This window comes from Eretmochelys imbricata, chromosome 6, assembly GCF_965152235.1.
Source record: "Eretmochelys imbricata isolate rEreImb1 chromosome 6, rEreImb1.hap1, whole genome shotgun sequence".
Lineage (NCBI taxonomy): Eukaryota > Metazoa > Chordata > Testudines > Cheloniidae > Eretmochelys > Eretmochelys imbricata.
Genome location: NC_135577.1, coordinates 22,209,666 through 22,230,263, shown reverse-complemented (window position 1 = coordinate 22,230,263; position 20,598 = coordinate 22,209,666). Strand labels below are relative to the sequence as shown.

Genomic DNA, 20,598 nt, shown 5'->3' with positions numbered 1-20,598 from the left:
TCAGTACAGCTACCTAGAAGGCCGTGAATGCAGCTGGAGCGTACGCAGATAAATGCTGGAATTCACATTTGGAATGCAACACAAACAATGGCACAGTCTCTTATGTGACAAAGCTCTGTCCTTGCCTCCGTGGGTCCTTGCCTCAGAGGCTCACTGTGACCCTCCACGTAAACCTTCTCTCTCTAGAGACAAGGGTCACACTCTACTGAGCCATTTTCATCATAAACCAGCGAAGGAGGTGAGAAAAAGTTATCCTTCCTTGCACAGTCTCTGTTGTCTCCCAGTCTCAGTGATTAATCAGGGGGCAAAGGGGGGGGGAGCCCAGGCCCACCCTCTACTCCGGGCTCCAGCCCAGGGACCCTAATAGTATCAGCTATGGTAGCTGACCTTTTAGAAACATGACACGTACAATTCCCTGGGCTACTTCCCCCACAGCAGCCCTCACTTCCTCAAGCTCCACTTCACCCTTACCTCAGGGTCTCCTTCCTTGTGCCTGATATGGTGTGTTCTACTCAGCCTCTCCAACAGCGCAACTTCCTCTCACAGCTCCTGACATGCACACCACCTGACTAACTGGGAGGCTTTTAACTAGTTTCAGCCAGCCCCTGACTGGCTTCAGGTGTCCCAATCAACCTAGCATTCTCCCTGCCTTCTGGAAAGTTCTTAATTGGCCCCAGGTGTCTTAATTGACCTGGAGCAGCTGCCATTTCACTTAACCTGGTACCAGGGATTTGTTTAGCCTGGAGCTAATATATCTATCTCCCACTACTTTTCTATAGCCATCTGGCCTTGCCCCGTCACATATCTCCTCCCCCCCACCCCCCGCTCAACACCATAGAGTTGGGCAACTTGGGATGCCAGGCAGTATGCTCGTGACAGACCATCAGCGTTGCCATAGTGGCATCCAGCCCTGTGCCGTATGCGGAACTGGAATGGTTGCAGGGATAAGAACCAACTGGTGACCCTTGCATTCTTTTCCTTATTCCTCTGCATCCGCTGGAAGGGTGCATGGTCCGTCACAAGAGTAAATCGCCGGCCTACGAGGTAATAACGCAGTGTCTCCATAGTCCATTTGAAAGCAAGGCATTCTCTCTCGACTACTGCACATTTCTATTCTCTTGGGAGAAGCTTTCGACTTAGGTAGAGGATCGGGTATTCCTCTTCTCCCACCATTTGCAACAGAACTGCCCCCAACCCCACCTCGGAAGTGTCTGTTTGTAAAATAAATTCCCTGTTAAAGTCTGGGGCTGTGAGTACAGAGGGCCGTCCGAAGGTCTGTGAATGCCCCCTCTGCTGCGTCGGTCCACTTTACCGTATCTGGACCTCGGGCCTTCACCAGGTCCATTAGGGGACTTGCCCTAGTGGTGAAGTGGGGAATAAAATGTCGGTAGTAGCCTACCACGGATGCACGGACCTGCTTTTTTTGGGTCGGCCAGGGCCAGTTTTGAATTGCCTCTAGCTTATTCGTTTGGGTCTTCACTATGCCCCTTCCCACAATATATCCCAGGTACCTAGCCTCTGCTAGCCCTAGGGTGCATTTAGCGGGATTAATACTGAGGCCAGCCCACCTTAAGGTGCGCAGTACTGCCTCAACTTTCTCCAAGTGGGTTCCCCAGTCTGGCGTATGGATGATGACATCATCTAGGTATGCAGCTGCATAACTAGTATGGGGGCGCAGCAGCTTATCCATGAGGCGCTGGAATGTGGCTGGGGCCCCATGTAGCCCGAAAGGGAGGACGGTGTACTGGAATAGCCCATCCGGGGTGGAAAATGTTGTCTTTTCTTTAGCTTCTTTGGTCAGAGGAATCTGCCAGCACCCTTTTGTCAGATCCAGCGTAGTCAAGAATCGGGCACTACCCAGTCGGTCAACCAGTTCGTCGATGCGCGGTACGGGGTGTGCATCAAACTGGGATATTTCACTCAGTCGGCGAAAGTCATTACAGAGTCTCATGGTACCGTCAGGTTTAGGCACTAGAACAACTGGACTGGACCACTGACTGTAAGATTCTTCAATAACCCCTCATTCCAACATCTTCTTTACTTCGGCCTTGATTTCTTCTCTTTTGGCTGCTGGGATTCGGTAGGGTCTCAATGTTCCCTTGGCTCCTGGGATCGTGCGGATATGGTGATAGGTTTCAGTTGTCCGCCCTGGTTTTGTAGAGAACACATCTCCGTTGCAATTAATCATCGAATTATAGAATATCAGGGTTGGAAGGGACCTCAGGAGGTCATCTAGTCCAATCCCCTGCTCAAAGCAGGACCAATCCCCAATTTTTGCCCCAGATCCCTAAATGGCCCCCTCAAGGATTGAACTCACAACCCTGGGTTTAGCAGGCCATGCTCAAACCACTGAACTATCCCTCCCACATTTTAATCAACGGTAGATAAGCAGTAGATATACATGTTACATATGAATTCCTTCCAGTGAAACATATTCCTATTTAGGATTTTACATGCTGCTCCTACATCTATAATTGTGGTTACAGAAACAGTCTCCTTAATCAGAAGGCTGATCTGGGTATTGTTCCATCTCACCATCTTTCTTCATGACCACAAGCATAGGCATGAAAAAATATTTTGATCTGATGGGTATTAAAATAAATTTGTTGAGTTAAACATGCTTAGCACTGATATGCTTTAGCATTGACATGCTGATTTTTATCTCAGACCCTAAGGTTACCATGCTTAAGAGCCAATCTCCAATTACTCTGGTCCCTTTTCCATTTTTAAAAGTTATTTTTACAAAATACACTAACTTTTGTAGCCCTCCTGCTAGGAGATAAGGACATGAGTTGTCTTTAAAGGGATTCAAGTATTTGAATCTTCAGAGTCACATAAATTTTGCCAATGTGTAAGGAAGAATATCCCAGGCTTAGTGTCTGAACAACTGTTTAAAAACACATGAAGAGTGTAAACATCAAGGAGAATAATTGATTATTGTGGTCTGAGGAGCTATTCCAAAATGTAGGTGATGCCTATAGGAGTAGGAGTAATAGGGCAAAATTAAGAACTTCAGTGTAACAGTAGGAAACATTCCTAATGGTAAGATCACCATTCCCAAGAGAAGTAATGGAAAACTACCAAACACAAGACAAAGTAAAACGAAATAAAGCAAAAGGTAGCCTTGTAAATTGAAATAAAATTTACCAGCCAACCTAGAATATCATCTGTCCTTTCCCACAAGAATGAAAATAATAATGAACAAAAAAGTGACTCATATTTCTCTCACCTTGGTTGGACAAGTAGAATTTAGCAAAGCTGCTAACAATCCTGAACCGGCAAGGTGGAAGGTGGACAAGATACAGTAATCTAATTTGGCTTTTCCATCTCTAATTTTTATAATTCTTTTAAAACTGATCTGAACAGATGAATGAATGTATTTGTCCTTGTCCACTTTGTTAATATTGAATTTAGCCTGAAGGGAAATCCTGCGAAGGACATTATATGTTACTCAAGTATCACCCTTTGTGATGTTAGAGACAATAGCAAAACTTATAACAGATTTTATTTGGACTGGAAAAATGCTAAACAAGGCAAGTGCTTGCTCATGGAAATAGACCAAGGTGATTTCCAACATGTGAACATAAAATTAGATACAGTAGTAATTTAAGGCAAATAAATTGCATTGCAGGAAAATGCATATATATTACTCCATATTCAGATACCGTATTTACCCCAAATTTAATTTATATACAAAAGGTATATAAAAAGAATGAACTAGTAATTAAGTATTGACTTAATAGTTTCTTGAAAACAGATCTCATTTTGCAGCATGGCACAAATGACTATGAGGAGTCAGAGGCTATCATTTACCTGGTGGACAGGTTTAATAATTGCTGTGTGAAGTTGAGGCTTTTACATAAAATGTATTGTGTTATTAGCCAGTGGCTAGGTTTAGATTCCCGCTTTGAATGCTGTGGACAGACTTCTGCAATTATTACAGCAGAACAGGGTAAACAAAGCAAGAACCAATTACTTCAAAATCTCCATTCCTTCACGTTTTCCAGGATTTCTGATTAAAGTTTCTGTTCTGGGATTGCAGAACAAGACACATGGACACGTTGTATAAATGATATATATAAAGCTTCCCATTTTCAGTTTTATTTAATCTTATATGAAGAAAGAAAGAAAGAAAATTTTAGTGCCCAGTAATGAAGCTGGGAGGAGCTGCTGTTGCTGCAGAAACAGCTTTGGAGAAGTCCCTGACACCCTGAGACTGCTGATTGTAACATTTGCATTTGCAATCATAGCCAAGCAGATTGGCTGGGCCCTTCCACCTCTGGAGAGCCTTGTTGCTTTTTGCAAAAACAGACTCACACGGCTGTTACTCTGAAACTTGTTGCTTTATAGAAATGAAACTTTTACTTTCAAGAAGATCATGTGATTTCCAGGAAAGGAAGTGCCATATTTGGGCAGGACCAATAGAAACCACTTGCATCATCACAGCTATACTAGAAATATGCTCTGAAGAAGTTTCATGTTGTTGTTTTATTAACCACCGTCTTGGTACAGGGTCCACTCTGATTGGCTACAGGCTGTGATCCAGCGAACACTGTTGCCAATGCGCTGGGCTGACGACATAGTCCAGAAGAGTATAAAAGGGAGACTCGTTGCTGGAAATACTTTGATATTTCAACTATTCACAAAATCCCTGGTAACATCCTCTGGTAACAGCAAAGGTAACTGATCTGTTTTTTACTGGTGCTATTAACTGATTAGAGCTGGGGAGCAGTGGGAGGAGGGAATTGAAAATAAGAGATTTGGCAGCTTCTGTGGAAAAAGCAAGCAGAATTCATCACAATCCCATAAAGCTGCCTTCAGTAGCTTCTCTTGAAACAACAGTGCAGTTTTGAATGGGTGCCAGGAGATACAAACGTTGGCTGGATTTCTTGGTAACTGGTGCACCAGGGGTGAGAGTGTGCATAAACTGGGGTGTGTGAGTGCAGTAGGGTGTGTGTGTGAGAGAGAGAGATTTTATGCAAGTGCTGCAAATTGTGCTGGAGGATGGAAGCTAGAGAAATTCCTTTTCTACACTTTGATTCCTGACGGTGCATGAACTGTAGCTTTGCAGATCCCTCTCCTCCTCCTCCTCTCTATTTTCTTGTGGTTTGCAGAGGTGCTCTGAGGCATGTTCGCCTATATCTGCAAAGGCCTTTGCGCACCTCAGATGAAAGGCATGCAGAAGTATATCTCCAAATGCTAAATATATTCTGGCGAGACTCATGCCTCAGCCTGCAGCTGTGGCTTCCCCTTTCTTCCCTCTATGAATGTCACCAATACATTACTCAGCTGATTTGCACCATGTTTGCAATTCAGGGGAAGAAGGAATAATACAGACTTCTGGTGTTTCAGTGCTTAGATTGAAATACCTATTATTTCCCATCTGCATAATGCCAAACAGCAGGCTAACTTTTACACTGGTTCCTCAGCAGTTATAGTTGCTCACTTAGCACTTGCATTGCAATTTGCATTTGCAAAAGCACTTTAGAATATCCCTGCTGGATCTCTGCAGCATCCATGTGCCATAGGTTGGAATCATTATTCCCACTACACAGATGGGAAACTCAGGTATAGAAAGGTGGGGGCGGGAAAACTAAGGCATTTGGAGGTATTTGTAGCTTGCACACGATCATGCTGCAAATCCGAGATCGGGTCAGGATTAGAATTTAGCATCTCCTGACCCAAATACCTTATGGCTTCACCTTGTGAACCACTTCAGCTCTCAGTAAGGGGAATTTGATATTGCATGGATGAGACAGGCTGCCATGGGATTGGGTTGGCTCAAGAGCCAGACGTTAGATGCTCCTGAGATAGCTTAGCGGTCTCCTCTACTGAAGATGGGTACCAGCTGAGTGAAGGGGGACTGATCTTGTGGAATACAGTGGAGAGTAAGGTGTGGCATGAATTGCAGAAGATTTTTCTTAAACTCAAGGAGGGCTGAGGGTTCAGCCTGTCTGCGAATCCCCTTCCCTCCCTTGTGGTTTGTAGCAGGAAGCTAGAGAGGAGTGTTATAAGAAACACCCCAGCAAGTCAGGTTAACTATTGGTTCCTCAGCAGCAGTATTGTTCATTAGTCTGTAAGCTCTTAGTCGGAGGGACTGCGGGACTGCACCTGGGTTGCAGATGCAGTACAAAGAGGAATGGCTCCATCTGCCAGCAAAGCCTGCCAGCTGCATGTGCCCCTCTCTTTCCCTGAGACTGGCACCTCCTGGGGGTTTCTGCTGGGCAGCCGAGCTCCACGCCGTCCACCCTGCCCTGGCTCGGTGCTCAAAGCCACCAGTCGCCTTGCTCGAGTGGTTGTCAGCACACCCCAGAGAGGGCTCCGGTGCTGACACAGGAGTTGATTTGGGGTTCCATCATGGCGGCGAATGTGAGTGACTCTCCCTGCATCTGCCTCCAGTTCATACAGGTCCTGCTTGGAGGTTTCCAATTCACCCGCAAGAATTCCGTTTGGTACCAAAGGAGCGAACTCCCCAACCCTTCCTCCTGCAATTAACCCGAGACTGGCTGCCTGATGGCCACATCCGAGAGCGAGGGGTAAGTGGCTTTGGGGGAGCCGGACGCGGGTGCGGTCAGTGCAGCCTGGGTGACGTACACAAGCCGGTGGGAGTAGTGCAGCCTGCACTATCTGGCTGTAACCACTGCCGGCAGGCCGGAAAGGACACACCCCTGAGCAAGTGGATCCCACGGCAACAGCTTTTGTGCTTATCTCCCGCGGACAGCAAAGGCAGCCATGCCTGGCTGATATCTGCCAAGGAACTGCTGGAGACTGGCCCTCGGGGCTGTAAGGGTCGCTGTTGTTCACCTAAGCGGCTGTCTACTGTGGCACATGGCTGCCCGGTGACTGGCTGCTCTGTTAAAGGGAAGGCGCAACTGCCAAATTGGACGTGAGACTGCCGTGCAAAAGTACTGTCATGATTACAGGTTTGCTGAAGTGTGAAATGTGACCGCTTCTGTCTGCCGCAGGAAACGGGAATGGGAACGTCTCCGTGAAGTATTTTAAGTTAAGGAGTGCCTGCCCTTTCTTTATCATTTGTATTCCCTTCGTGCCCACGGCCCAGAGCTGCAAAAGTAACTAGGCTTCTAACTCTTATTGAAATCAACAGGAGCTAGGTGCCTAAATACCGTTGAGGATCTGAGCCTAGAGGGGCCAAGTGAGATGGGAACTCAGTGGTGCTAGGGGCTTTGCCAGGGCTCACCACACTGGCGCCTCCTGCTGGTCTTGGGGATTAGCTCTGCGGGTCAGTACACCTACTCCCAGTGGTGCTTCACCCAGTGTCCCTTCTGCTCCCAGACCCTCATCACTCCAAGGACTGCGGCATTCTCGTCACGACCCAGCCCTCTGGACGTGTCATGATCTGCGTTCCCCCCTTCCAGGGGCAAATTTTGCAGTCTAACCGTCCCACCACTTTCCCAGTGGCAACTACAGCCAATTGTCTGGCCACTTCCCCGTGGTCCCAGCACCCTCTTCGTCCTTCCCTCAGGGCTTCAGCCTGCAAATCCCAGCAGCCAGCCAGGAGCTTTTCTCTGGTCCCTGCTAGCCACACTGCTCAGTCCAGGCTGCAGGCTTCCTTCTGCCTGCCAGATACCCAGTCCTCCCTTCTTGCACTCTAGGGAGTAACTGACCAGACTCTTCTTATAAGGGCCTGCTGGGCCTTGTTTGGCTGTTCCTCACAGCCACTCTCCTATTGGCTGCTTCTTGAGCAGCCTTCCTTGGGCCCTGTTAACCCTTTGGATGCCAGTGTGGGGCAGACGCCCCATCACAGTGCTGTAGAAACACATCAATTCATAGATTCCAAGACCAGAAGAGACAATTGTGATCATCTGGTCTGCCCATGTATCACATAACAGTCCATGTGACTTCCCCACAATAATTCCCGTTCAAATATGGAAAGAGAGGTACTCAATAGACCAGGTACACAACACAAAAAGCGCGGGGAGGGAAAGGAACCATTGTCATCCCCATTTTATAGATGGGGAAACGGAGGCCCAGGAAGATAGAGATTTGCCCCAAGTCACACAGGGAGTTTGCAGCACTGAGGCACCTAATTTTCATATTAATTAATTATTGACTAACAATCCATTTATAGCATTTCTGTGAACGTGTTTCTTCAGAATAACTGCACACATCCACCTTGTGTGTGCGCTTTTATCTCTTCTGATAGATGCCTAGCAGCTGTTGCTTGTTTGCGCTCACCAGCAACAGAAACCTGCAGCTGATCAACTCTGTCCTCCCCATTCATTCCCAGGGAGAAGGCAGCATTTCCTTGGGCTGCATTTTCTCCTTCAGCAGCACACACTTAGCTGGAACAGCAGATGTCTTCCCTGGCGGCTCTGGTATTACTCGATTGCTGTTATTTGCAGGGGTTGGTCTTTGATCTGCCATTGGCCAATAGGCCTGGCATAACCTCTGTTTCTGTCTTTACAGGGGTTCTCAAAAATTACGGTTTGCCTGGTGGCTGATTAAGCAGATCAACAGTGAAAACTATGAGGGGCTCTGCTGGGTAGACAAGGAGCGCACTCAGTTTCGCATCCCCTGGAAACACACTTCCAGGAAGGATATCAACCCTAATGACTACAAGATTTTCAAGGTAGGATCCCAAATGATTCTCTTTTCCCCATCCCCACCAACCCCCATCTCCTGCAGAAGCCAGTCCCAGTCCAGGGTAACTAATTAAGAAGAACTGGCAAAACGATCAGTGTCAATGCTCTGACATTGCTCTGTGACATTTGCCTTATAATGGTGTGTCACTGCGTGATGCCCTTGCACTGGGGGGAGGGATAGCTCAGTGGTTTGAGCATTGGCCTGCTAAACCCAGGGTTGTGAGTTCAATCCTTGAGGGGGCCATTTAGGGATCTGGGGCAAAAATTGGGGATTGGTCCTGCTTTGAGCAGGGGTTGGACTAGATGACCTCCCGAGGTCTCTTCCAACCCTGATATTCTGTGATTGTAAGGATGCATCATTGTCACAGTGTGGCACCAGGCAGTAATTGGCTAGTGCCCTTTCATTCGATGGAGTATCCATCCACCAGGGTAACAGAGCACAGAAGGGTTCCTTGGCAGAATGCACACCAGGCCTCAGAATAATGACCAGCTTCAATTCCCATGGCTGTGGGAGGACCCCGATGACCCTGGTATGGTTTGTAACATGTTCCCTTGCAGTACATCATCCAGTCACTTGCTGGCCCCATGTGCTGAATGTTTCTAAGTAGAGCGTGGTTTCCAGTAAACAAAAGGCAAAGCTGGAACTCAGGCAGCGTGGAAGCTTGTTTCTGCCTGTCGTTTCAGTTATTTTCTTTAATAAATACCTCCTATTTAAAAGACTGTTTCTATACATCATAATAGGGCTTCTGCCCCTTCTGGAATTTCCTGGACTTTCCACATTTTAATGGGGTCTTCCCTGCAGACTGCAGCTTACAGGCAATTGAAAGGTTCCTAGATAAATTCTGAGCATTATGAGAGGACAATGTTGTGTTGAGATGTGACATGAAATGTCTCAGCTCAAGCAGGTTAGAAATTTTCAGATGGAACGTTTTTCTGTTAGAAAATGCTGATTTGTCAAAATGGAAACATTTTGCCGGAATGTGTGTCAACTTCAGTGAAATATTGATGGAAACCAGGCAGGTTCCTAATCACACCCTGCCTGCCAGGGGGAGTTCCATAGAGCCCCCGCTTCCAGGTTCCCCAACCTGCCTCGCTCCCTGCCTGGTGGGTGGCTGGGATTCTGAGCAGCTCAGGGAGCTAGGGAAAGGTTTCCAAAAGATTGGAATGGCGTTTTGGAATGTCACTTTTCTGAAACGAAATTTCAGAATTCTCCTTCCCTGGGAAATTTCAAACTTGCATTTTTTTGTTCCGTTCCAGAATGATCCCCCCCCCCCCCCCCCGAAATTTCAGAATTTCCTGCAGAATGGGAATTCCAGTTTCAGCCAGCACTAGGCACGGCTAAGAGTAGGATTAGACCCTCCCAAAGACTGAGCTGGCAACAGCCCTCAGAAATCCTGAAGCTGGGCTGTCTGACCACACTGAAAATTACAATAGTTGCAGTGTCACGGCTGGTAAAGGCCAAAACAATCTCCCAGTTGATTCTGCTTAACTTTTGTTTGTGATCTTTCCCGTGGCAGCCAATTAACGGGCATGTGCCTTAGAAAACAAAAATAGTCACCCAGCAGACAGATCTCATTTTCAGGCTTGTTACAAAGAGTTGGACAGAACTGTGTTAACAGATCGTAGGCAATTCAGGGCAGGGCCTATCACTATACTTGTATGGTGCATAGCACCATGGGGCCCCAGACACTACCATTATATAATAAATAATAATACAGAGCAGTTGGGAAGTAGCCTATTGTAATGAATGAGCCCAGAACAACAGTAATCGAGGGGGTACCTTATAAGAAAAAGGGAAGGGGGAAAATGGGATCCACTGATGATTTTGCCTAGTATTTCTCCATTGTACGCTGCATGTCTGTATTTAGACCCACTGTCCAACATGCTCAGATGCTGTGATGATGCGAGACTGTATATGCACCTAGGCAGAGCACATGTCTGAAATCATGCTAAAATCAGCACCAGAATCCTCAGCATCCTAGGAGGAGGCTGGGTCAAGTTCTAAGCTCTTGGGTGTTTGAGTCCTGGACCACAGTAACAAAAAGGGAAAGATTACTCCACCACAGTGGTCTGAGTGGAGGTTGGGGCGGGAAAGGAGGTTTACACTTACGGCAAAGTGCTTGACGGATCCTTTAAAAAAACCAACAGTGCTAATAGAGAGCTTGGAAGGAATTGTACAGAGATCTTCATGCCTTGCTGCCCGTGGGGCTAAGATCAACATGGCTTTCTGCTTGACGGCACTGACAGACTGCTCCTTCTCTAATGCCTTCCTGCCTGTCTTCTCTCTCCCAATCCCTCTCTTTATGGAAAGGCCTGGGCCATAACCAGCGGAAAGTACAACGAAAAGCTGAAAGATCCGGCCAAGTGGAAAGCCAACTTCCGCTGCGCCCTGAGAAGCACAAACATGTTCCTGATGATGCAGGACAACTCAAAGACCTCCGAGGACCCTCACAAAGTGTATAAAATCATCAGCCCAAGCCCCGATGCTGTGGCAGCCGCTAAAGCCACGACTACTAAAAGTAAGGATGCTGGCAATACAGGCTGAAGACAGGCGCAGACAGACATGGTTCTGATTTGTGCAAGGAGCTCTTTTCTTTTACTCTCTGCCTGGCACCACTCCAGATCCAGTCTGAATAGAATGTGGCGTCATGTGGGAGAGATGGGATTTTAGGTAACTGCCTTTAAAAGTGACCAGGGCAGGGGAGGGCAATATTTCAAAAATACTTGTCCCCCAGCCAACTCCTAGCGTTCTCAGTCAATGGGAGCTGCTGAATACTCTTAAAAATTAGGGCCTGTGGCCTGAACTGTGGGTGACATGGTTGGCGTGAGATCATGGTGCTTAGTGCTGCTCCCTGCTGGTAGGGCAGAAGTGCTAACCGTACCAGACGTTTTCCGAGGGCAATCTCACTGCCCTTCTCCTGCAGATTTCTGCTTTGAGGAAACCCCGTGAGCCAAATTCTAACTTAGTTGCACACGCGTTACCCTGTAAAGTCAATGGCGCTGTGAAGGCTATGGTGACGCAGGTATAAATGAGGGCAGCTTTCAAGGCTTCCCAACAAAGTGTGCAGAAGGTCATGAAGAACTGGATAAGCTGGTGGCATTAAGGGCAACATTTTCAGAAGTGCTCACTAATTTTTTGGGTGCACAACTCAACACCGTAAAGGGACCTGACATTGAGAAAGGGGTCTGCATCTGCCCTCTGAAAACTAGACCTCTTCAAAGTGTCTCAAGTTGGGCACCCAAATTCACCAGTCACCTTTGAGAAGTTAGGCCCTTGATGTCTCCAGTTGGGCTCCTAAACTTGAGGGAATCCAAATTAGTGAAGAGTTTTCAACATATGGGCCTTAAGCCCTGAGCAAATCCCACTTCTTGGAACTATGGATCATGCTTAACTTCCCGTGTGAGAAATTCCATTTGCTAAACCACTGGTTTTTTCCTCCCCATCCCTGTGTAATTTGCTGTTGTCTTTTAGACAATAACCTGTATGACAGTAAAGAAGACATCAGCCCACCTTCTGAAGAAGCCCCTAATCTGCATCACCATATGCCACAGCAACTGCAGGTACCAGAACTGGGGATGGGAGAAGCTGGGGAAGTGCTAAGCTTGAAGGAGCCCTGGAATCATCAGAACCTGATAACGTTTCACTAAACTTATGTGGCTCATGGGAAATTAACAGGGATAAACTCCCCACCCCCACGCTGCAGAGTTCTGACTCAATCGACGTCACTGCTAGAGCCCTCCATGTGAATGTGTCTCTAGACAATGTCCCTTGGAGTTGCTTATATCCTGCAGGGACAGAATCTGGCCCCAGGAAAACAGCTAGGCGAATGATCATGCATCTCTTTTTGCAAGAAGTCATGTTTGCAACACCAGATCTAAATACACACACAGCTAGCTCCTGAGCTGCAATCACAGAAGATGATCCAGCTCAGTCGTCTCACTGTGTGAAAAAAGTTTTCCACAACGGAATGAAAGAGTTTTTGCCTGGGGGAAAACTGCTTTTGTCTGCTACCATGTAACCTTTTCATCCACACAGTGGATTCAGGTGAGGAGGGAATAAAAATTACCTGTTCTGATTTTGGCATGAAAACATCCACACATTCAGGACACGCTCTCTCCCCTCCAGCTCTTCCAGCAACCGTGTGTCTGTCAAAGGCCTTGTCTACAGGAAAAAGTCTAAAATTTAACTAACGGTGTGATTCAAAATCAGTTAAGCTAAACCAGGGCAAATTCTTGTGCAGACACTTTTGGTTTGGTTTAAATCAGTCTTGGTTTGGTTTAGCTTAAGTCAGTTGGGAATCAGTTTAAAGCTAAACTAGAATAAGCTCCTCTTAAACTGCATTAAGTTCCACCCAGTTGTTTGGAGCGGTTTAGCTCAAATCAGTTTTAAGTTAACCTGGTGCAGCTTTCTCATGTAGGCCTAAGACCCTGGGAGGATTCTGTTGGCCGCTGTGGAACAGCTCTAATTCACACCAGCTGAGAATCTGGCCCCTGGATCACACTGCGGGGAATTGTCTCCATTCCAGCCTCCAGTGGCCATATGCCAGCATAGCTGGAAACCCTCATGTCCATAGAGAAAGCCACCATTTGCATCAGGGGTGCTTATCCCTGTGTCAAGCAGGCTCCCAGGTTCTCAGCCCCTCCCTTTTGGATGCCTCTTCAAGTCAAGAACGCAAAGCGTATTTGGCTTGCCTGCATATCGGAGTAGCCACTCTCCTTGGCTCAGGCTGGCCTTAGCTGGGACTCGCATGTTTCTGCTGGGCCACTGGGAAGCAGCAAGACTAGCAACAGAGTGAGACCATGGCTGAATCCACTTCGCTGGTCAAAGCCTCTTTGTGAATGGGTGCAGAAATGCCCAGCTAATTGTAGGGGTGTTGCTTCACTGATGCAGTTTCTCACGCATATCTCTGTGATGAATCCAATAAAACAAAAAGAAAATGGTCTTGGGTGCTTTGTTTTGCAGCCGCAGATAGAATTAGATTTGGAGATGTCGCTGGAAAACCCTCCCCAAGGTAAGTTACTTGCTGTGTTTTTTTTTTTTTTTTTTTAAAGTGTAAATGATTGGATTCCGGAAGATAAAACCCAGAATAGAAACCGTGGTGCTGCATATGGCCCTATGCTCCTCCATTGTTTGTTCATTGAATTGGATCTCTTTACTGAAGGCTTGGGCACTTCATTGAGAGTTGGGAGCCCGGGGTTCTTTCCTTCTCTGCCACTGATCTATTCAGCACCTTGGTTGAGTCTCTCAGCATTTCCACATGCCCTGGGGCAGGAAGCAGGATGAACTAGCCAGGAAATTATCCTGAGGCATACAGACTTTGAATCAAAGTCGTTGCTTCCTAGTGCAATAGCCCTGCGGCTTTTCCACCTTGTCTGGAATTCTGAAGGTCGGTGTTGCATTTAATTCTAATCAAATAGAACAGGAATAAATAAACATAATACATGCTTGGGAAGGAGATAAGAGAGAATAACAATATGGCGGAGCTGATAAACCTTTGCTCGAATAAGCAGTCAAGTTTAATCCTTGTTCAGTTCAGATTCAGTGCCCAGTAGTTGGACTGTGGTCTGATTGCCTTTAAAACCAGCCTATTCAAGATCAATTTCTAACCCAGCTATCAAAGACACTGCCCCATAGTCGGTGGGTCTGTGGCAACAAGTCTGCCAAAGAACCCCTGCGTGAAGCCATCAGGGGCAACAGCCCCGGGCAGGTTCAACCGTGGTGCCAAGGTCATTGGGGAGACAGACCTTGGCCAACAGTGTCACACCCCCAACAGCTCGCTTTGGCCCAGCATGGTGAGGTCCTAGCCAAACCCCATGGGCAGGAGCAGGGCTATTGCAGGCTTCCACCGTGCAAAGCGAACTCCTGAGGAAAACCAGCTTCTAGTGGGACAGGTGGAGAGGTGCATGAGAAAAAACTTGTGACAGGCATAGAGACGTGCGTGTGATTGAGACCGTCCTCGGCTCTTGTTGCTCCACAGAGATGGACAGCGTGCAGAACGAAAGGCCAGCCTACAACCCTGGCAGGAATCCGTCCCAGGGCTACACCACCAATAATTTGGTGCCAAACGGCTACCAGTGCAGCCCCGACACACTCCAGTGGATTCTGCAACAGTGCAGCTTAACCCAGAGTGGCTGCAGCCCGCAGCAGCTGCCGTGGGCTCTGGATGGAGGCTCAGGTAGGCTGAGACCCCAAAGAGCAGAGCTGTACCCAGAGGCACCTACGTTTCATAATACAGCTGGCTCTCACTGGACCTCCCAGTGACTTCCTAGGCCTGTGTTAGAAATGTTGGGTGCGGAGCGTCGGGACAGTCCCATTGTATTCCAGGGGGGAGGGAATCCTGCCCTGCCTTCTGATGTGCTCGTCGAGAGCTGTGGTTCTTCACCGTCCCATACCAGCATGCCAGCAGAGCCTCCTCCCACAGCGCGGGCAGTTCCAGACAGGAAGCCGATGGGCTGCAGGGAGGTGCCTAGGAGGTATCCCTCTCAACAGCTGCTCCAGCCCACGTACTCAGCTCAGAAACCAAGTGGCAGGTTATTGTACTGTTATTGTATTGTATTGGATGTACGGCATCCAAGCAAAAACAATGAAGAGGATCTAAAGCAGGGGTGTTGCCCGCCCCCACCCCGTGGCCCTTGAGGCTCTTCATTGTGCGCCAAGGGCGACTGCATAGAAGAAAATGCATACTTGGTTCTCAACGAACATGTGTCCCTGAGCAGCATCATGTGACTTTGCAATGCAGTGTTTGTGTCAGCCCGGTTGCTGCAGCAAGGTGCTGGGAATGCTGCTGCCCAGCCAACGCCCACTGCATCTCCCTCAGCAGCTCTGATGTGAGCCAGAAAGACGGGGAGCGGCTACTCTCCCTTCCCTCCTGCAGCTGCTCAGCAGCACCCCTGCTGGCTGCCTGCTGCATTACAGGCGAGAGAGGTTGCTCTCTTCCCTGTGGGGCTATGGGAGCTGTAGGGAAAGCAGGACAGGAGTTTGACTAGCACGGTGTGGGTCCTGGAGGAAAGCCTGGCAAAGGACTTAGTCCCCTTCCCCACACTGTCATCCAGGGCTGCCCAGGAGAAAGGAAAGCCAAAAGCCATTCTGATTCTCTCTGCCCCATAGGCTAGAGCTCCAGCTGTGACCCCTTCCTCCTGCATGCCCGCTGCTGGCAGGACGTCTAGGAGCCAGCTGTGCTCACTCTGGCTCCTGCTGGGGACTCCCCCACATAAGCGAACAGTGTTGCCCACTCTCAGGATTTTAAGCATTGAGTCCTGGGCTATTTGATATCTTGTTGTAGACCCCCAGCTCCTGGAGTCATGTGATGAGACAAAATTCCCACCTTTCATTTAAAAAATTAAAAATAAGTTTCTGGTTGCAGAGAAAAGCTTGAAACCGTGAACTTGAGAGGCTCAAAACCAGAAGGCAAATAAAAAGAGCCCCAAATTGGGGGCAGGGGGGTGGTTATGTTTGGGGACTTGCATGATGGTTTGAGAGCAAGATGGGCTGGTGACACCATGGGAGTCCTGCTGGGTAGGTTCCATGCCTGCCTTAGCAGTGGAAAGCAAGCCAAATTTTGGATTGGGATCCCCCCTGCTCTTTCTGAGACGTCTGACCTTCAGGCTGGGAAGCTCTGGGGCCATTTCTGTAAAACTAAAACAAACGGCAAGGGTCATTCACCTTGCCCACTCCGAGACCAGACCTATGCTAGCTGCGGGCAGCAAGGGCCCTGCACTGAGCCACTCACCCACATCGGGTGTGTTGCATCTGGGTGGATCAACCCCCGAGGTCAGGGTCGGTCAATAGCAATGAAATCCATCTCCCCTCCCTGTTTGGATTCCCAAAAGTGAGGTTCAGGGTAGGGTTGGGAAGCATGAGGAGTGGTGGATGCTGCAAAGGGCATTGCCATGGTAAAGCTTTATCCAATAGGAAGATCTTGCAGCATTTCCAAAAGGAGAGAGCGAGCACGCTCAGCAGCTATTGAATTGTCTAATGTAATGGCCAGCATGCTGCAGTGCCTTACCCAACTCTGGTAATTAACACTGGGTTTCTTTCCCCCTCCCCCCCTCCATCAGGGGAAGTACCATATGAAGACAGCCAAGGCTATCCAAACCAACATATGGGCCAAAATGGCTACCCACCGCAGGGGAGCGGAGCGGCAAATGGACCAATGGAGAACTATCACCAACCCGTTGGCCAGTGGGTGACCCAACCCATGCAAAATGCTTATGACCCTTCTGCAGCCTCACTTCTACAGCAGCCCCTCCCATCCAGAACAGTTCCTGGCATAAGTCAGCTTCTTAATAGTGCAGGTCAGTATATCCCCATTATCTGAGAGCTGGCCGGTTGTAAACAGGCACTTGAGACAGAAAAGACTTGTTGGATCATTGGAAGGTTATGCTCCCCCAATAGCAAATGAAGCAGATATGGAACTAGGCTTCGGCGGGTTAGATTTTTATCGGTAAATGTCGGTAATCGTCGATTTCACTCTACACACAAACCGAGGAATAAATAGTCCATCGATAAAAATTGAAATGTGCAGAGAAGCAGCATTTTTCTTCCTCTGCTGAACAATTCACGAGAGTTTGGTTTAGGGCTATGGGCTGTGCACATTTTGACCAGTGAGGTCGACAATTCGGGTTCTAACAGTTATAAAGCTTTAGCTTTTTGAAATCAAGGTCGGTCGTTAAAGAATTACTGCCTGGCCTGCCCTGCCATCTGACCCTCTCCCATCACTTCCCACAACTGTGAACATTTAAACTGGGGGAGGGGAGGGGGGAAATGCTTAAAAATAAACAATCGCCATTATCCTCCAGTTCTCGGAAATAAACACCGAGCTCTGCCAAGCCTACTTAGAGCTGATCGCGCACAGGAAGCCAGTTTGCCAGAAGAGCTCAGCTCCCGTTCAGCACCGAAATGAAGCTGTTTGCTAGACCTAAAACTTCCCCCATTCCCTTGCAATTACTCATCCCGCACCAGCAGGACGTGAGGTGCATTCGGAGACAGTCTCTATCCCAAAGAGCTTCCAGTCTAAATGTGGAGGATGGGAGGCAGCAAAAGCAAAACAACCGAGCAGTGACGCTGTGCGGGCATCTGGGCAGTACTGTCGTTTGTGCAGAATGATGATATTGTTTCCTTCTCTTCAAAATCTGCCTTTTTTCCTTTGGACAGACAGTTTAGGGCTCAAAGCAGGGGGTTTTCTGGAGGGACTGTAGAAGAGAGTGGGTGAAAAGAGCGGAGCTAAGCAGAAACTAACGGGTTCGTTACTGCCTACCCGTCTCACAAGCCTATTGTTCTCCATCCTAGCGGAAGTCCTGTTTGCAGGGAGACCTCACTACAATAACCACGCGGGCGTCCAGAGCACTTTCCCGAGCGAAGCGCCTGCAGGAAACGCAGTGATCTATCAAACGCTGAATGGCCCGGGAGAGAACAGTTATCACCAGCCGGCGAATCAGTGGGCAGCCCCCGAGCAGAACAGGTTGACCCTGCTGGCCGCTCCTCTCCCAGAGCAGCATCCTCCTCCCCCCAACACAGTGCCATCGCAGAACAATACAGGTCAGTGACACCACCCCAGCTGCCTGCCCCAGGGAAGGAGACCTGCCCCAAGCACAGAGTACATCCGTCACCCACCCCTCCCTCTTACCTCTGAAGGTGAACAAGGACTGGGGCAGACTTGTCAAAGCTTTAGGAAAACACAGCTATTGGAACCGAATGGCACTGACCTTTCCCACCCCACCCCTAGATTAGAGGGCCCTCTTCACTTCTCTTGGAGGTTTAGACATCTCGGCTTCAGGTTTGAAATAGATACCCCGCCCCACCCCCACCCCCATCTCCGCAGCCCCGTCTCCGCTTGCAGAGGGGGATCCAGGAAGTTCCATGGGGTTCACAGACGTGGCTCTCGCGTGGAAAGCGGGGGACCAACTGCAGGGATGGACAGGTACCATAATGCTCAGGCAATGCTCTGCTGAGACTCCCAACAAGGGCACCAGTGGCAGCCGGGCGTGGGGACGATGGGCTCAGCATGTCAGGGGCTAATCCAGCATCCACTGAGGTCAGTGGAAGTGTCTTCACTGACTTCAGTGAGCATTACATCGGGCCCTTGGCAAGCAGCCTGTTCGGAACCAGAGCGCACCTGTTCCTGCCAGGCCCTATATAGTCCAAGCGTTCCCTCGTCTCTTGCAGAAACCATTCCTCCCACTATGGACATCACCATCTATTACCGTGGGAGGCCGCTCCACGAGGTGCAGGTGGCCACCAGCAGCTGCCTCTTCGCGTACAATAACGAGGACCCCACCTTTGCTCCGAGTTGCACACAGGTGGTCCAGTTCCCAAGCCCAGATGAGCTGTCTGACCAGAAGCAGGCCCAGTTCACCAGGCAGCTGCTCTTGAACACAGGGCTGCTGCTGGAGCAGAAGCACAAGAAGATCTATGCCAAGCGCCTGAATAAGTGCAAGGTTTTCTGGGCCCTCTCCAGGCACCTGGTGAACATGGCTCAGAGCCCTGAGCCCAAGCTACTGCCACGCGGCACCGAGATGGAGATCTTCGACTATGAGGTGTTCTCAAAGGGTGAGTCTGCATCCGGGTGTGGCTTACTCTGTGGGGCCAGATTTACGGGTAGCAGTTAGATTAGCTGAGAGAAACTCCAAGAGACGTTACTTACCATACGTTTGCCCCATGGGGCTCCAGTGTGGTCGAGGCGCGTAGGCTGACCAAGGGCCGGAGCCCAGCCTGCATAAGCACTGGGCTCCAGGTTTTGCCTGGGCGTTTCAGAGAGAAGAGAGAATGGCCAGGAGCAAGGGTGAGGGAGCCCCAGAATCTCCTAATTGGAAAGCTCCTCTCGTGGCCCCCGTCCCCTGACCATCCCAGGGCAGTTTATTTAATCCAGCAGCCCCAATGCCTGCCTTGTCCTTGTGCTACTAAAACCATCCTGGTTCCTTCTGCAGAGCTGAAGGATTTTAAGGAACATCAAAGGGCTGCATCTCCCGACTTCACCATCTACCTTGGCTTTGGGCAGTGCTTCTCCAAATCCAAGCCCAAGGAGGCCATGTTAATCCTAGTGAAGGTGAGCCAAGAAACATCATTCTCCCTTAGCTATGGAGGGAAGTGCTGGCTAAATGCCAAGCATCCTTCGTCTCTGGCGGGATGGTTCAGGGGTTAGTGTTTGTTCACTGATGGCCAGCTCCACTGACTTCAGTGTTGACGTGCAGCTGCTAAGAGGCTGCGCCCCTCTTCTGAGTGGAATGGCCATGGGTCCATGTAGCTGGTGAGGAGCTAGCGCTTGAGTGGAGATCCCTGAGTAACCAGCGGGGAGAGATTTACCCCCCCACCCACTCAGCTTCACAGCCACATGGCAAGAAGTGGAGAATCCTCCTCTGCCTCTAAAGCTTTACAGTCCTGGGAGGGTAACTAAGCATCTCTTTCTAGCTTAATTATTAGTCCTCTTTGACTACCCAAATTCCCCTCCAGTGAGCCCTGCCAATGCACGGACCAGTCCTGGCTCGCCGCTGTTTGGGAGGGGTGGGAACGCATACCGTTTAGCACTCTGACACTACCATGACGGGTACCAAGATGAGAACCTAGACCGATCTGATGGGGCTGCAGCGTAGGCATAAGGGCCTTCTAGGGAATAGCTCCAGTGCAGAAACCCCTTCGGTCCAGTCACAGAGCCAGCCCTATGCTGCTTTCACAGCAGCCCTCGCTGCAGAGTGTAAGTTTAAGGAAGGAAGAGGTGGATCAGGCACAGAAAAGCTGTGGCCAAGACCAACCTGTACCCTGGCTATTCTGCATGCCTGCAAAGCCCACAGCAGGCTGTTGCAGCCAGCACAGGGCTGAATCTGGGGTTGCCAGACATAGGTGAGAGATGCACTTGCCACACTCTTGCACCGCAAGCCCTCACTTCCTTGTCTCTGGGCGTTGCTGACAGAGCATGTCTCCCCCAGCAGTCACCCCCTGGGGCAGGGGAACAGATGGAGGCTCTGACAGGGCCATTCACGTGGTTCATTCAAAAAAGGC

General features: G+C 49.1%; 1 protein-coding gene across 5 annotated transcripts in view; it reads left to right on the top strand.

Moving 5' to 3' along the window:
* The first annotated feature begins 4,492 nt into the window (after window positions 1–4,492).
* Window positions 4,493–20,598, top strand: part of IRF7 (interferon regulatory factor 7) — a 27,076-nt gene continuing 10,970 nt past the window's right edge. For 2 of the 5 annotated variants that reach the window (XR_013346316.1, XM_077818216.1), the window contains exons 1-11: window positions 4,493–4,679; window positions 6,400–6,536; window positions 8,428–8,590; window positions 10,915–11,122; window positions 12,076–12,164; window positions 13,567–13,615; window positions 14,582–14,779; window positions 16,662–16,898; window positions 17,893–18,141; window positions 18,769–19,152; window positions 19,530–19,648. Coding sequence is in view for 4 of the 5 variants with exons in the window: in XM_077818216.1 (XP_077674342.1) it covers window positions 6,514–6,536; window positions 8,428–8,590; window positions 10,915–11,122; window positions 12,076–12,164; window positions 13,567–13,615; window positions 14,582–14,779; window positions 16,662–16,898; window positions 17,893–18,141; window positions 18,769–19,152; window positions 19,530–19,648 (1,719 nt within the window). In the remaining variant the exon portion in view is untranslated. The remainder of the gene's footprint in view (window positions 4,680–6,399; window positions 6,537–8,427; window positions 8,591–10,914; window positions 11,123–12,075; window positions 12,165–13,566; window positions 13,616–14,581; window positions 14,780–16,661; window positions 16,899–17,892; window positions 18,142–18,768; window positions 19,153–19,529; window positions 19,649–20,598) is intronic. The other 3 variants (XM_077818218.1, XM_077818219.1, XM_077818217.1) reach the window with 2 other exon arrangements.